The sequence below is a fragment of the Kogia breviceps genome, chromosome 2, assembly GCF_026419965.1.
Source record: "Kogia breviceps isolate mKogBre1 chromosome 2, mKogBre1 haplotype 1, whole genome shotgun sequence".
Taxonomy (NCBI): domain Eukaryota; kingdom Metazoa; phylum Chordata; class Mammalia; order Artiodactyla; family Physeteridae; genus Kogia; species Kogia breviceps.
This window is the reverse complement of record NC_081311.1, coordinates 27,381,049-27,396,933: the sequence shown is the minus strand read 5'-3', so window position 1 is coordinate 27,396,933 and position 15,885 is coordinate 27,381,049. Positions and strand designations below refer to the sequence as shown.

At 37.7% G+C, this 15,885-nt stretch overlaps 1 protein-coding gene across 9 annotated transcripts in view; it reads left to right on the top strand.

The window, feature by feature from the left end:
* The window catches only part of BTRC (beta-transducin repeat containing E3 ubiquitin protein ligase), a 189,842-nt gene that overhangs the window by 162,829 nt on the left and 11,128 nt on the right, over positions 1–15,885 (top strand). For all 9 annotated transcript variants that reach the window (XM_059054098.2, XM_067024845.1, XM_059054101.2 and 6 more), the window contains 7 exons: positions 3,600–3,786; positions 8,724–8,820; positions 9,463–9,600; positions 10,073–10,191; positions 11,999–12,248; positions 12,747–12,865; positions 14,435–14,545. In XM_059054098.2, coding sequence (XP_058910081.1) covers positions 3,600–3,786; positions 8,724–8,820; positions 9,463–9,600; positions 10,073–10,191; positions 11,999–12,248; positions 12,747–12,865; positions 14,435–14,545 — 1,021 coding nt within the window. The remainder of the gene's footprint in view (positions 1–3,599; positions 3,787–8,723; positions 8,821–9,462; positions 9,601–10,072; positions 10,192–11,998; positions 12,249–12,746; positions 12,866–14,434; positions 14,546–15,885) is intronic.

Genomic DNA, 15,885 nt, shown 5'->3' with positions numbered 1-15,885 from the left:
TTGTACTTTCTTGGGATATAAATACAAAAAATCAAACTATAAATAATAGAGACTCCTCTTTCACCTCTCTTCTCCCTGTCTCTATTTACCCTATTTTTATTCACATGTAGGTTTAAATAAAATCTTTTCTGAGGTGTTGTCTGGTTTGAGATGTGTGTTTTATTATGTGTCTTAGTTTTAAGGTATATTAACTAATGTATTTGAATTTGGATGTCTATGGGAATTTATCAACAGAATATTTACATTATAGAAATGAATAAGAAACATTTTTAATTGAATATTTTAGAAATAAGGGTATCTCAGGAGCCTTGTTGTGATATTAAATATGTAAATGCCAGGGTTTACAATCTCACTGCTCAGGAGCTAAATAGCTATTATAAACTATATATTTTTGAATATATATATATTTGTACATACACACACACTTAAAATACTTTGGAGAGTGCTGTGGTTGTTTCACTGAATGCTTGATGGTGATCTAGGATACTATGTAGGCATCAATATTTGGGGGAAATGCTGTCTCAGGAAAATACAAGTTTCTCACCTGTGTTAATAGCTTATTTTAAAAGAAAAATAGTACAAAAGTGAGTGAATCTCTAAAATAGCTTATCTTGTTTTTATTTTTTTTTCAGTTGTTTCCTGATTATAGCACTTATGAGAAATTTAGAAAATTCAAAAAAGTTTAAAATATAAAAATAAAATTTACCAGAACCCTACCATTCAGAAAGAACTACTAATATGCTATTAATATTTTTCCTAGGTGTGTATATTTCCCTCATAAGTGTTTGTAACATTTTTTCTTACTGTATTCTCTTAATGTATTTTTCTAAGTGTTGGTTCTTTTAAAAAATAATTTTTTATAGTATTGGTATTAAATATTTATGGTGATTGAAGCACATATTATTTAAACCCTTTATTGAACATTTAGGTAGTTTAAAATGTTTTTTCCATTATAAACTGTGCTGTGGTGGACATTCTTATTCATTTTTTGGGCATCCTAGGGAAAAAAATACCAGAAGTGGGATTTCTATATTAATGAATTATGAACATTTTTTAAGGCTTCTAATACATATGCCAAACTATCCTCTAAGAAAAATATACCAACTTATACCTTCCCCCCAAACTGCATATTACTACTTTGCTTAACCTTTGCCAATTATATCTTTTTAAAAATTTGTTTTTCCAAAATTGGAATTTAAATTGCCCTTTAAAATAAAAGAAATGCCTATTTATATCTTAGAAATAACTATTTTCAAGCTGAATTTGTTCCTGTGTCTTTTGTTAAGTATAATAGATTTCTGCCCCTTCTTCACTCATTGGATTTTATTTTAGCCATAGGCAAACAGTTTTCTTTGTGCGAACAAGCTGTGTGTACCTCATTACTGTGCTCTTCCCAATCACTGAGACATGTTACGATCTCAAGCATATACCACTAAGAATTGAACAGGAGATGATTAGACTTGTGTATCCTTTGCCTAATACCAATCTCTGATGTATATCTGCTGACCACTTTATAAGACACTAAATCATCAGTTTAATGCTTTATGGCCACTTTAACTTATGAACCTACACCATCTGGCTACATTTAGTAAACCAGACTACCTCAAAAAATGCCTGTAATCCATTAATGTAATGGATTTGTTTGGAGTGTTAGGTGAAATTACTTCCAAAGACTTATTATAGGGACATAGTGAAAGATCAGGAGCAATTTCATGCCAGCCATTAAAAACAAGAATGCATTTTGGGAACTTCTGATGGTGTAGAAAGTTTCAATATAAAGATGTAGAAATTGTGCCATTACTGTATTTTGTATGACGAACTAATTATTATATCTTTAATTGGCTTATAGTCATGTTTCTTTAATAAGAATTAGGTGATGAATGCCTCCATCTGCTTGTGCTTAAATATGAACATGTGATGCCAGCCAAACAAGATCCATTTAATTCTTTCTTTTCCAAATCTGCTGAAAAAATGTGACTGATATCCATACAATTTTTTAAATTAAAATAACGAGGCTTCCCTGGTGGCTCAGTGGTTGTGAGTCCGCCTGCCAATGCAGGGGACACGGGTTCGTGCCCCGGTCCGGGAGGATCCCACATGCCACGGAGCGGCTAGGCCCGTGAGCCATGGCCGCTGAGCCTGTGCGTCCGGAGCCTGTGCTCTGCAACGGGAGAGGCCACAGCAGTGAGAGGCCCGCGTACCACCAAAAAAAAAAAAAAAATTAAAATAACGTTTAAGCACATTTGGATTTTTGCTAATGGCATCCAAATGTGTCTTTGTGGGCTTCCCTGGTGGCGCAGTGATTGAGAGTCCGCCAGCCGATGCAGGGGACACAGGTTCATGTCCCGGTCCGGGAAGATCCCACATGCCGCGGAGCGGCTAGGCCCATGAGCCATGGCCGCTGAGCCTGCGCGTCCGTAGCCTGTGCTCCGCAATGGGAGAGGCCACAACAGTGAGAGGCCCGTGTACTGCAAAAAACAAAAAAAAAACCACACACACACAACAAAAAAAACGTGTCTTTGTATGATTCAGGGGAAAGACACAAAATGAAATGTGGTATTCTCTCTCCTGTTTGTTAAGTTTGTGCCTAAGGGAATTAGAGTATGAAGGAATCTTTCTGTACTATTTAAGCCTTTAGCAAACCTCTGATATGTAACCTGTAAAGAGAAATAACTTTGAATGTTTTTGTCTCACTTGTGAGTTAGAACAGCAGCCAAAAGTTAGTGTGAATATCATATGTTATAGGATTTGTTCCTCTGAGGCCCCAGTACAGATTTGAGTAGTAGAGAATTGTTATTAAGAAGCCCACCCAGTTAACACAGTCCAAGATCTACTTCCACTGTTTTTCTCTGTATAGCCTACAAAAATAGTCTCTGAAATTATAAGTTATCTGTTGGTCTGGGATTTTTTTTCCCCATTTTTGGCCAACTGTCATTTAGGCTTTTAGCAGCAACTGTTCTCAAATATACTTTTTAAACATCTAAAATTAAACTCATACTTGAACTTAAACATACCTCTCAGTCATTCCTCTTGGGATGTTTCTATACCAATCTGTATTTCCTTCTTCTCTCCTTTCTGCATGCCCAGAATTCTATAATCCAGAACATTCTGATTTAGTGCCTCTCTCCCAGTACATTTAAAGGATATTTCTTTTACTGAACAGCTTAGGAACTGAAGCAGTAATAGAAACAGAATGAGAAATGGACCTAATATAGAGAATTGGGGTGTGGGGGGTCTGAACCACAGAGTTTGAGATGCCATCCATAGAACATCCCCTAGTGCCGAAATCCATATAGATAGATGTGAATTGTTTCCTGGAATCCTTTTTATTTTTAATGTCTTGGGGGGTTTGCTGGTTGTTAGTTTTCACTTCCTTATCTAAAGGAAGATGGAAAATACTGTTCATTTCTGTAACCTTATAGAAAAATTATTGACACTCATTTTACCCCAGTCTGTTTGAAAAAGAAACTGGACCACACTAGGGACAGTAATGTGCCTTCATAGCAGAATAAATGCTGTTCTGATTTAAAGGACCTTTTGTAAAAAATCATTCACCACTATCTATGTTCTTTTTCTTTGCCTCCTCCCCCCACCGAAAGCTCGGGGTTTAGATCACATCGCTGAGAACATTCTGTCATACCTGGATGCCAAATCACTATGTGCTGCTGAACTTGTGTGCAAGGAATGGTACCGAGTGACATCTGATGGCATGTTATGGAAGAAGCTCATTGAGAGAATGGTCAGGACAGATTCTCTGTGGAGAGGCCTGGCAGAACGAAGAGGGTGGTGAGGCTTTTAACGTTCTTACTATTACAGAGCTTCAGGACCTGGCCTTTCAGTCTCTGGAATACAGTATTATTGGGAGCCATGAGACCACTTATCTTTTGATACAGTGATTTTGCTGTTTTATAGCAAAAAATGTTAAATAGTTGTTCATGTACTTGACAGTTTTTCTTCTGACCAGTCACTCATAAGTGACATAATAATGTGTTAATACTGCTTTGCAAAAAATTGTAAAAAACTGGCCAGCCATTCTATTTGAAGCGTTCTGTTTTCTGGGCAGAGATTGGTGTCCTGAAAAAGGGCTGATGGGCAATTTATAAGGCAAGTAGATGGCTTTGAATCACACAGAAGCCATCAGATCTAGCTTTCCCCTAAAATAATCCAGAACAAATAACTATTTTCTTTTTCAGATTTCTTGCCTTCAGCCCTTGCCTGTGGTGTTTTATCATCTTTGTAATCAAAATTATTTTTATGCCCAACTACAGTAAGAACTCAAGCCATCAGAAAAAGGGAAGATTGGAATTTAGTATAAATCATTGTTTCTTTTTAATACTCATATTTCTCAAGATTTTATTGCTTAATCCTGAATCCCTTAAGGCATTATATAGTTAGCAGCCCAAGAGATAGTCACCAATTTTGTTGTTCTCTTAATGTAATGGTACCATTTCATTAGAACTTCTGGAAGATGTCTTCTATATATAATTTTCTCTCGGAGGATGTCTCTATAATGTCACTATAAGAAAGTTGGGTGTGAATATTTCGTAAATAAAATAAAGGTGACATATTAAATGTTTTAGTTGGTAGATATGCACCAACAGGCATATGTATGCTCAGTGATATCCTGAGCAGTTAATTTTATGAATTGTTTATCGTGGATCATATAGAGATACAGAACAGTTAAGAATGGAGGATCAGCTTTTCTTAGCAATTTTCATAAAAATATAGTCAGCTCCCTTACTTTTTTTGCATCTTTGAAATTCATTAAAGCATAATAAACATAATGACCTCTAAATATTATACCAAGTGCTTCAAGAGATTTCTGTCATTCTGGCTATTAGGAAGACTTTAAAATTTCTCCCAAATTCAATTAAATTAGGAAGCAAATGCCAGGCAGTTTTTGGCTATATAAAAATTGCATAAGTGAAAGTTATTATTTCTCCTTCCCAAATATATTTTCTTTATTCTGACTTATTTCACTATATAGAAAACTAGAAATCTTATCTTTCATAACTTATTTCATAATTTGGAAATAAACTCTTTATATTGTATAAAAAAGCAAAAAAGCATATAGTTGCATTCAAATTCCATCATTTTGCTAAGCATGCCAGGATGAGCCTTAGAAATAGAGGAGGCAGTTGCTTACATGGGAAAATTTTAGGGTAGCTAGGAATACTCCTCCACCCCTCAGGGGGAAAAAAAAAAATGAAAAGAAACTCCCCTCCAAATAAATCCTGACCTGAAATTTCAGTTGTAGAGACTTATTCCCATAGCTATAAAGGTTTTGTTCCTTGTTAAAATGTACTTTGTTCCCATTTGGACTGTAAATGACAATAAGCCTTTATCACACCTTGAGACTTTACAAAGTCTCTTTTTTTGAAGGCAGGGAGAACAAGAAGTAGATGGACAGATCTTGGCACATATGTGTGAAAATGCCAAAGATAAATGTAGGCTTCACAGTTTTGCTTAGGGTTGGCACTAAAGATCTATTATGTTAGTTACACAGAAGAAAAAACCAAGTAAGATCATTGAACAGACGGCTTTTTGGCCTTTTAAAAGGGTGTGTGAAGGTATAGCTGAGAAATAATTCAGGATTCAGCACCAATTATCACTCTTCCCTCTATCTCTTCAACCATAGAAAACCCATTCCTGCTCTTTTGAGTATCCTTCAGCGTTCTGACTATATTCCTTTGTCTTTGGCCATATTTATCAGCTTTATATAGACCCATGAAATTTCAAATATTTGTTTACCCCATGAAGATCGCCTCCAGTATCCCCTTCACATTTTGTGGCTGCTTATTTTTACATGTTGCCTTTCTTCCTGTGTTAGTTGTCCTTCCCCACTTAAAAAAAATTAATCTATGATCACTTTTTCATTTTTTTCTTGCAAGTTGTCTTAACCAAGCCTCCTTTGTCAATAAAGTCTGTTATACTACCTTTCCCCAAATACTGTCTTTGAAAGTTTCTTCCATTTCTTCCAACCAAAAATAAATAAATACAGTTTTCTAAAAAAGCTTTGGGTTTAATTTCCACTCTACTGTTGTATTTTATATCTAGATGAATTTGACAGTCTGCCCCTAGGACATGAACTCTTATTTTCTCTCTTGAATAATACTGAATATTCTCTCTGCTCAGTAATGGTAACTATTAAAAGTATAATAAAAGACCACTTGAGAAAAGTCCATTTTCTTAATCAGCAGATCACATTTTATGATAACATTCTGAATTTAATATTTAGCATTTATCATGTCCTCACACTCTCAAAAGTACTAGGCATTTCACATAGAAGTGGTCCCTGTTGTCAAAGAGCTTCCATCATAAAAGGTTTTGACTTACAAAATAAATATAGACTGAGAAACCATTTTCAACACTGAGCCACCCTTTTTTGTAGCACCTTTGATTCAAAGAAATTCAAATACTTTAGCAAGGTGTGATAAATACAGTGGGGTAGAAAATAAGATCAGAGGTTTGTATGATTTCTCTTTCCTTAGGGTATAGTTTCATTGCATATGAAGAAAATCCTGGGGTGCCTGTATACGATTGCCAAATATTAAAAGGAGGACAGGAATCTCTGAGAAATGGTGGGCATTGAGAGACAATAAAGTAGTTAGGGCTTCCCTGGTGGCACAGTGGTTAAGAATCCGCCTGCCAATGCAGGGGACGTGGGTTCGAACCCTGGTCCGGGAAGATCCCAATTCTGTGGAGCAGCTAAGCCTGCGAGCCACAACTACTGAGCCCATGCACCACAACTACTGAGGCCCGCATGCCTAGAGCCTGTGCTCTGCAACTAGAGAAACCACCACAACGAGAAGCCCACACACTGCAGCAAAGAGTTAGCCCCCACTCGCTGCAACTAGAGAAAGCTTGCGCACAGCAGCAAAGACCCAACACAGCCAAAAATAAATAAATAAATAAATAAATAAATAACAAAAAAAACCCACCAGACATATAAAGTAATTAAGAGTGTGACCTCTGAAGTCAGACTTAGATTCAAATCCCAGGTCTACTCTAGCTGTGTGACCTTGGGCAAGTTGCTTAACCTCCCTGACATGTGATTTCTTCATCTGCCAAATGAATATAGTGATTCTTACCTCATTAAAGGATGTTAACGTTGAAACTATTAAACTGTAATTATTGACCAGATTTTTTTTTTTTTTCTGAACTGTGCGGCTTACATGATCTTAGTTCCCCCACTAGGGGTTGAACTCGGGCCCCCAGCAGAGGAAGTGCCGGGTCCTAACCACTGGACCGCCAGGGAATTCCCTATTAACCAGATTAGAACCTCTTCATTCAAAATCTGTTTGCCTGCAATGTGTTTATAGAATAATAGTGTTCAGAAAAGTGTATCTTGAAGCCCAAATTATTTCATAATGTGTCTTATTTGCCCTTTTCTTTATGTTGATGTATCATGTTTCTTGTTCCTATTAGTCCCTTTAAAAAAAAACTATTAGTTTAGCTTCTCTGTTGCAGATTACCCTTTTTGTATGAACACGGAAGTCAGAGCCAGCTACCTTCCTGATAGGAAATTTTCTCAACTAATTTTCAAGGTGTATAATAGGAAGAGGGCAGGGGAGAAGTGCTCCTAGAGACACTGAACAATTAATTATTTTTTAATGGAGCTATAGAGGGAGGAGTGGATGACTAGCCCAGAGAAAACGTGATTTCTCTGGTGCCAGGATTACACACAGAGGCATTTCTGCCTATCTCCACTTTGCAAGGCACAGTGCCAATGAGAACAGCAGTTAGTACACCCATAGTGGGGTTTACTAGCTTGCACACCGTGTTTGGTGGGTTCTTAACTTCAGGATGAGGAATTAAATTTTTTACCCAGCAGGAAGTGATTGCCATTTACTGATTTTTTTTTTGTAGCAAAGATCTAGCTTGGGATATGAGTATTCCAGAGATGTGCTTTCATAAGGAAGGAGATGCTAACAAATGTTGCTCACTGGAATCAAGGAAAGGCAATAAAATCCATGTATGTATGTACATAGCCAGGAACACACCTGTCAAAGTCAATTTTGTGCCTTAGACTGGACAGCACAGTGCTCTTAGGCATTTCTTTTTTTTATCTGCTTTCATACTTGCTGCTGGACACTCCTGTGATCCCTTTGTTTTCTGTCGAAATTGCTCCTTTCAAAGCATAGCTACACTGATCACCAGCAGCCTGGGTGCCTGAGCCGCCAACACACCTTACCCCATATAACTGGAGACTAGAAAAAGTGATCTCTGTGACAGAGCCATTCCTGCTGCCCACAATGCCAGGCTCCACTGACACCGGCACAGCTTTACTCAGTGAAAAAAAAAGTCTTTGGGGGCATGTGCCTAGTTCAAAGGTGGTAGTTATCATCACTAACAAAATTTTCAAAAGATAAGGCCAATGAATCTGTCTATACAGAGGTCTGATAGTCAATAGATAAATTCTGACTATGTGCATTCCATTTGTCTATTGCCATAATATTCCTGAAGGCCTGACACTCTGATGTTCTGTACTAGAAATCATCATGTTTTACCCTAAAGCAAATCAATGTTGGCAGAGCTCCTTTGAGCCCAGGAAGTTCCTCCTTGACGTGGACTCCTGAAATCGAGCTTAACTTCACACCTCTCCAGGCTAGTTATGGAGATTATATGGAATGGTAACTGTGAAAACACTTTGAAGAAATAGGAAGTTCCTTGTAAATGTATAATATTATGATTTTTATTGGGAAATATTTGTTGTTTTTTAGGGGACAGTATTTATTCAAAAACAAACCTCCTGATGGGAATGCTCCTCCCAACTCTTTTTATAGAGCACTTTATCCTAAAATCATACAAGATATTGAGGTAAGAATCTATGTATATTTGGGTATTTGCCAAATACTAGAGAATCATCCACATTCTTCAGTAACACCATTGTTACAGCAAACCCATTAGGGTTTATTGTGTGGGTTTAAAATCAATTTCTTTACAAGTGAGTAGGATAGGTAAAATATAGTAAATTCCCAGGCAAAAAAAAAATTTAAGCTTTTGAAAATTTTTTACTGATAAATAGATGAGAGAATATGATAACAGCAGTGAAACTGCTAAAGTTGCACTTACAAGCCATTATTCAAATATCTTCTGAATTGAGCCTCTGTGGAAGTTCACTGGTAGAAATGGCCACCACAAATGAAAGACGAGCACTGAGTAGGTAACCTCATGTGGTTCATAGCTTGTGCTCTGTTGGTGAACTGTCTCTAGCAGGTTTATTATTTAGTTCAACGAGTTATATACAGGAGAGTTCTAGGAAATAAATCTTTAATTACTTTGCACATGGAAAAATGTTTTACAGCGTTAAATAGTAGCTTTTTTAAAAAATGCCTTAAGTTTAATATATCCAGTAGAGTAAAGCATTGAGCATTTGTCATTGGTTGCCATGAAAGTCAGATAAGAGCTTAGTTCTAGTCCTTTCCTAATTATTGCTTCTTTACCATTCCTTCTTCTCAGACAATAGAATCTAATTGGAGATGTGGAAGACATAGCTTACAGAGAATCCACTGCCGAAGTGAAACAAGCAAAGGAGTTTATTGTTTACAGTATGATGATCAGAAAATAGTAAGCGGCCTTCGAGACAACACAATCAAGGTGAGGTCTCTTCATTTATGGGAAGGTAGCAGAAGGGGTGAGGATGACCACAGTATAAAGCAATCTAAAGCATAAACTCTAAGCAGTATTTCCAGAAAGTAAGAGTTTTAGATTGTTTCCAGTCCAAACGCCAAAATTTCCTTAAAGGAAAAATGCCTGCTTCCCTCCAGAACACATGCAAATGGATAGGACTAGGGTTAAATTCTCCTCTTGAAGTGTACTGAATGGGCTATTACTCTTTTGGCCTTCACATAATTATAGGCTACCGCTGTTCCTTAATGAAAAGGATAAAGTCTGCATTAGTACTGAAGCCACGTATATATAGGTGCTTAGCTATACCTATAGGAAAGAATGCATTCCACGCTACTCCGGGCTTTGATTCTTTTGGGGAATCAAACACATAATAGAGCTAGCAAGTCTCTGCAGCACCCCATTATCACGATGATCAAAAGGATCTTGTTTGCCATCCTAGATCTGGGATAAAAGCACATTGGAATGCAAGCGAATTCTCACAGGCCACACAGGTTCCGTCCTGTGTCTCCAGTATGACGAGAGGGTGATCATAACTGGATCATCGGATTCCACAGTCAGGTAGAAAATTTCAAATGATCTTTTGAACTCTGAAATATCAGATTCACTCTGTTCTGTCTTAGATAGTAATTTTGTATGTATCTGCATGAACACAGTTATGGAACTTCATAACCAAAGAAGAATAAACCACCAGCTCTCCCCATCATTGTGTCAGTCTAAAACTAGAAAACTTGATTTAGGAATGGTTACAGTAAGTTTACATTTTTTTACATTTAAGAAACTACAGGGACTTCCCTTGCAGTCCAGTGGTTAAGACTTTGCAGTGCCAATCCAGGCGGCCCCGGTTCAATCCCTGGTCAGGGAACTAGATCCCACGTGCCACAACTAAGACCCACACAGCCTAAATAAATATTTAAAAATTAAAAAAAATTTTAATTACAAAAAAAAGAAACTACATATTCTGTTTTGATTTGGGGGAATCATCTATTATAGAAACTTGGTAAACCTTGCATTTCTTACAAAAACCACCTCACAGGGGAATGACATGAATGGAATGAAGCCTTCCTTTCAAGTGGTTATAACTGTAGTACAGGCATGCATATCTCCTTTAAAATGTGTACAGGTGAGCAAAGCTCTCTCTTTGCCAACCCCTCCCCTGTTGTCCCTGCAGTTTTTAATTGCAAGCTTCACTCAGGGAGGGACCTTCAATTTCCAGAGGCGTTAGTGATTTGATGACACAGCCATTATGCTGCTGGAGTCCAGTGTAGCTTGAGTTCTGGGTACTAGCAGCACTACTAGAAACCTCTGTTAGGAATTTTGCCTTGAGCTAAAGGATTTAGCAAACATAATGCATCAAAAGTAACTTTAAAAAAATAGGAAAAACAGAAGTTAACTGCATTGTTAGATTCTCTGAAGTTAAATGTTTACCATTCCAAGTTACCCTCTGTGAATAGAAAAGGCCATTCCTGTTTCTTGTCTTTTGACTTAAAGGCATAGCAAATTCTGTTCTTAGAGTTATCAACATTTAACATTTATTGGTGCTTGTGGAATGCCTCAAGGAAGCTGAAAGATTATAGGAGGCTAACATCATTTATAGGACAAGGGAAAAAATGATTTTCTAAAAGAGGGTTAAACTGAAAAAAGAAATAAAATGTATTGTAAAAAAACAAAGTAAATATACAAAAATAGAGTGATCAAAGTAAAATATACCTTCACAAAAAATTCTCAAGCTATCCAAGGGTCGCACACTATGCTGTGAAGCCCATATTGATATTGGGATGGCTGTTCTTGATCCCTACACTCACTTAAAGCACAGAAATGGGGCCTTACATTTAGAGTCTAGGAAATTTTAGGCCTTGACCTATGTGGTGAAAAGGTCCAGGGTCATCAAACTCACATCCATAGTACTAAGTCAGGCTGTTAGGGAAGCTTCTTGGCCTATGTCAGTCTAGGACCTGAGGGCTGTCTGTGGGACAACCAATGCTGTAGTTATTAATCAGATTCCCAGTTTAAAATTGGGATTGAATGTTAGAAGGTTTATGATAATCTTGAAGTCTGTGGCTAATTCTCTGGTGATGGTCACTGCAACCTCATTCCAGCCCCCTGAAACTAGCCCAGATTTCACATTGGCAGCATCCCATCCCCTTCTTCTTCCTACTCTCCCGGTCCAGCCCTCTACCACTTCCCCATGGTCCATCAGTACACTTTAGCTCAGCTCAACTTCAGAGCTGCAGAAGGAAAGTAGGGTGTAACACTAACTATGAGAATAGGGTGGGAAGGGTGGGGAGTGAGGTGGTCCAATACTTGTAATAGATTGTAACATGAGTTCCTCCTCAATCTCAGATAACCTTAATGTTGTTTGTTCCAGGGTATGGGATGTAAATACAGGTGAAATGCTAAACACATTGATTCACCATTGTGAAGCAGTTCTGCACTTGCGTTTCAATAATGGCATGATGGTGACCTGTTCCAAAGACCGTTCCATTGCGGTGTGGGATATGGCCTCCCCAACTGACATCACCCTCAGGAGGGTGCTTGTTGGACACCGAGCTGCAGTCAATGTCGTAGACTTTGATGACAAGTACATCGTTTCTGCATCTGGGGATAGGACTATAAAGGTAATAAGGCATTTTTCAGTAAGTCCCCAACTTAGAAAAGGGGAGTTCATGTGGAAATCTGCTCAAGGGCAGTTTCATATTTAACCCTCACTGTAGAATACTTAATATTTAAATCAAATACTAGTTTATGCATAAAAAGGTAATGAGTGAGATAGGTTGTGTGACAATTTGAATGAGGTTTTTTTATTCCTATAAATAATGGTGAGTATGAAAAGGGCAGGGGTAAATTTAGGTTCAAGAAAATTTGTCTGCAAGACCAGACTAACCCCATAAGAGTACACCAATTTGAGGATTCTCATGTGATAGCAGCCAGCTACAAATTACCTGTATATTACTGTAAATTAAACTTGTCATTTTTTGGTTTGATTTGGATTGGTTTGAAAAGTTGAATTCCCCCTATTAGTTCAGTCCTATTTTCTGCTTCCCAGAAACTCCAGTTGCCATAGATTTTACTAGTAAAAGCACCAGATCAACTGCCAAATGCTATTTTTGTTTCAGGTATGGAACACAAGTACTTGTGAATTTGTAAGGACCTTAAATGGACACAAACGTGGAATCGCCTGTTTGCAGTACAGAGACAGGCTGGTCGTGAGTGGCTCATCTGACAACACTATCAGGTGAGCAGCAGGTGCCCTTGCCCAGAAGGGATCACTATTATCCTGCCATTCATTGTTTGTGCACAGATCAAACAAATCTTCAACTGTGTTATGTTTATAATAAAACATTTTCAGTTTCTGTAGCTTCTTACAGATCAAAAGTTTGCCCCAAGCAGAGAGGCCCCATAGCAAAGCCTTTTGTTGATGTGTTTCCTTCCTATAATAGTTTTATCACCAGATAGACCTATTTTAAAAGTACTGCTTGGGCTTCCCTGGTGGCACAGTGGTTGGGAGTCTGCCTGCTAATGCAGGGGACATGGGTTCGAGCCCTGGTCTGGGAGGATCCCACGTGCCACGGAGCAACTAGGCCCGTGGGCCACAACTACTGAGCCTGCGCGTCTGGAGCCTGTGCTCTGCAACAAGAGAGGCCGCGATAGCGAGGGACCCGCGTATCACGATGAAGAGTGGCCCCCACTTGCCACAACTAGAGATAGCCCTCACACAGAAACAAAGACCCAACACAGCAAAAATTAATTAATTAATAAACTCCTACCCCCCCCAAAAAAAAGCAAATACCAAGTAGAAAAAAAATTTCCCCCTTCCCACTATTAATAAAATAAAAAAGTACTGCTTGAAAGAGGAAGTGAGCAAGAGAGATAAAAATGGAGGCCGAAGGCCCTTCTCTTTAAATTTCTCCTGCCTGCAGTTGAAAAGTGCTAATAAATAGCTAAAGGCCTTTTCTCTTTGCCACTGTTCTGAAAAAAGAAAAGAGATTTGTTTCCCTGCTAGAAATTGTGCATTTTGTTTTCTTAGCATTACATAATTGGCCAGGGAGTTACCAGTCTTTGAAATTATGAAGAAATTATGAAGAATCCACAAATTGAAGTACTTTTTGGTATTTATCCTTCATGAAGATGAATGACACTCATATGAATAGAATTTGAAAGATTTATCAACCCTCTCCCCCTCCTTCAAAGAAGTACTAAGGAATAAAAGGCCATTGAAAAAACAACAGATAGAGATATTATTATATCTAAGGAAATTATCATTCCTAGAAATCCTTTGGATTGGTCAGAAAGCATACATAATTTAAATTAGTATATAAAAGTTTTTGAGAACTTACTTTGCATTTCCATTATATGAAAAGAACTGTGCTGGACAGTGGGGTGAAAGCAGAGAGTGTCCTCGGTGACAAAGGTGGACATTGTGAGGGCAGGATGTCACTGATACTGCGTCTCATTCTTAGTAATTGTGATTTTAGGAAACATTTTTCTTGGCTTGGTCATTTCCTTCATAGGCAACTGTGTACATTGAATTCATCTTTTATATTCCTTGGTGACCCTGATTACAGAATTATATGAAGGTTGGTGCTTTGAAAATATATACTGCATATTTGAACTTAAATCGTATATTTTTCTGCTTATATAGCAGAAAAGAAATAAATTACACTGAAAGTAATACATTTGTGTATGAGTGTTGGTTGATTTTATTTTGGGGATATTTTAAAAGATGTATGAAGTATGTTATTATAAAATTCCAAGCTTAGAAAAGAATACCTGAAAATTCACTTGACTCAATTTTCTCTTTTAGATTGTGGGACATAGAATGTGGTGCATGCTTACGAGTGTTAGAAGGCCATGAGGAATTGGTGCGCTGTATTCGATTTGATAACAAGAGGATAGTCAGTGGAGCCTATGATGGGTGAGTTTGCTAACAACGTTTTTTAAAAATCTGCCTGTTAATCCCTCCTGCCTTAGAATGTTAAATATAACCTTTCCTTGTCTCTAAAAGATTATAGGTTTCACAGAAAAAAGCTGATATAATATTTCTTGTGTCTAATCCATATATTCACCTCTCCTTTGTTTACTCTTTTCTAAAATATGCTTCCCATTTAAAGCAAAGAACTTGGTAAACCCACCATCTCAGGATATGAATATAAAATAGTGACTTATTAATAAAGCTGAAAAGTTGGAGGGCAATATCTTGGGGGGGAGTGGCACTTAGTATGGTACAGTCTTGAATTTTTATCCCTTTGAGTGATTCCTAAAAGTACAGCCCTCTTGTCCTCACTTCTAGCATTTCAGTCACAATGAGTTAAGTAATCTTTACTTTCCTTCAGTCTGATTTCGAATGGTCATAGAGTCCATTCATGTTGTGGATAGATCCCATGTCCAGCAATGCTAATAAGCACATAGTAAATTCTTACAAAAGTGTATTCACTTATGAAGTGCTCTCTATCATTTCTCCTCATCAAGGTGCCTGATTTGGGGAAGTAGAAGGCCACAGTTCAAATGTCGGCAGCTTTTGATTTTATTTTTATTTATTTAGCTCCGCCGGGTCTTAGTTGCAGCACATGGGATCTTTTTAGATGTGGCATGTGGGATCTAGTTCCCTGACCAGGGATTGAACCCAGGCCCCCTGCCTTGGGAGTACAGAGTCTTAACCACTGGACCACCAGGGAGGTCCCTGGCAGCTTTTTTAAATATCAGAAACTAACTTACAACATTATCTTAGTTTATGAGTTGGCTATACTGATATATTAAGACAACTCAAGCAGCAGCAGTAAGTGTTAACAGACCCACTTCCTCTGCTTTGAGTCAGCCATCACTGTTCTCCCCTTGGGAAATTGTTCACGGTGTGATGACATGTTCCAGATAAGTCCAAGGTTGTATTTTCTCATTGCCCTGGTTTTGATCTATACCCACTTTTCTTGGGTTTTGTCTGTTATTAATACTTACCTTGAGGAGACATGACCTATACTTGATTTATAGAAGGGCTATCTATACTTTTCTTATTTAAATCAAAATATGAGGATTTGCTTATATAAACTCCAGAGCTCTTAAATGGACCCCAGTTCTCTGATATGTGTGACGTGAGCCATTCTTAGAATTGACCAGAAAGAAGGTGCCTCAGAGTTACAGGTTTCTAGGTCTAAGTGATCTCTTCTATCATTAAGAGTTCTAATGTATTGATATAAGAACTCCTTTTGGCCCAAAGTATGGTGTAACTTTACCATTCACTCTCTTCAGTTTGGTTAAAGC